Raw genomic sequence first — 458 nt, 5'->3', positions numbered from 1 at the left:
GATCCCCAACTGGGTCATTTATCCACCAGGAAACCGACCGTGTTTTCCCCTCATGCAAAGTACGTTATTATGACGCAATGTACAGTGATGGCCATCAAGTGGTGTGTTTTGTCAATTTTTTCGTCAGAAAAGTCGGACTCCCATGGCAGATGGGATTTACCATGATTGTTTACACTTTGATATCAATCTAATTTCACTAGCAACTTATGTCTGGCAGAGGCAAAGGCGGCAAAGGTTTAGGAAAGGGCGGCGCTAAACGTCATCGTAAGGTTCTTCGCGACAACATTCAGGGCATCACCAAGCCGGCTATCCGTAGGCTTGCGCGCCGTGGTGGAGTCAAGCGTATTTCCGGGTTGATCTACGAAGAGACCAGAGGTGTCCTCAAGGTCTTCCTCGAGAGTGTCATTAAAGATACTGTTACCTACACCGAGCATGCTCGTCGGAAGACTGTTACCGCT

At 48.3% G+C, this 458-nt stretch overlaps 1 protein-coding gene across 1 annotated transcript; it reads left to right on the top strand.

Moving 5' to 3' along the window:
- Positions 1–206: 206 nt before the first annotated feature.
- Positions 207–449, top strand: Pmar_PMAR025379 (histone 4, putative; the record flags this gene model as incomplete). The annotated part of the gene is made up of 1 exon (XM_002778484.1): positions 207–449. A coding segment is annotated over one exon (243 nt), but the record flags the coding sequence as incomplete, so codon positions are not given.
- Positions 450–458: the final 9 nt, after the last annotated feature.

Source organism: Perkinsus marinus (genome assembly GCF_000006405.1).
Source record: "Perkinsus marinus ATCC 50983 genomic scaffold scf_1104296949168, whole genome shotgun sequence".
Classification (NCBI taxonomy): domain Eukaryota; phylum Perkinsozoa; order Perkinsida; family Perkinsidae; genus Perkinsus; species Perkinsus marinus.
This window is presented reverse-complemented; position numbering and strand designations above follow the sequence as displayed.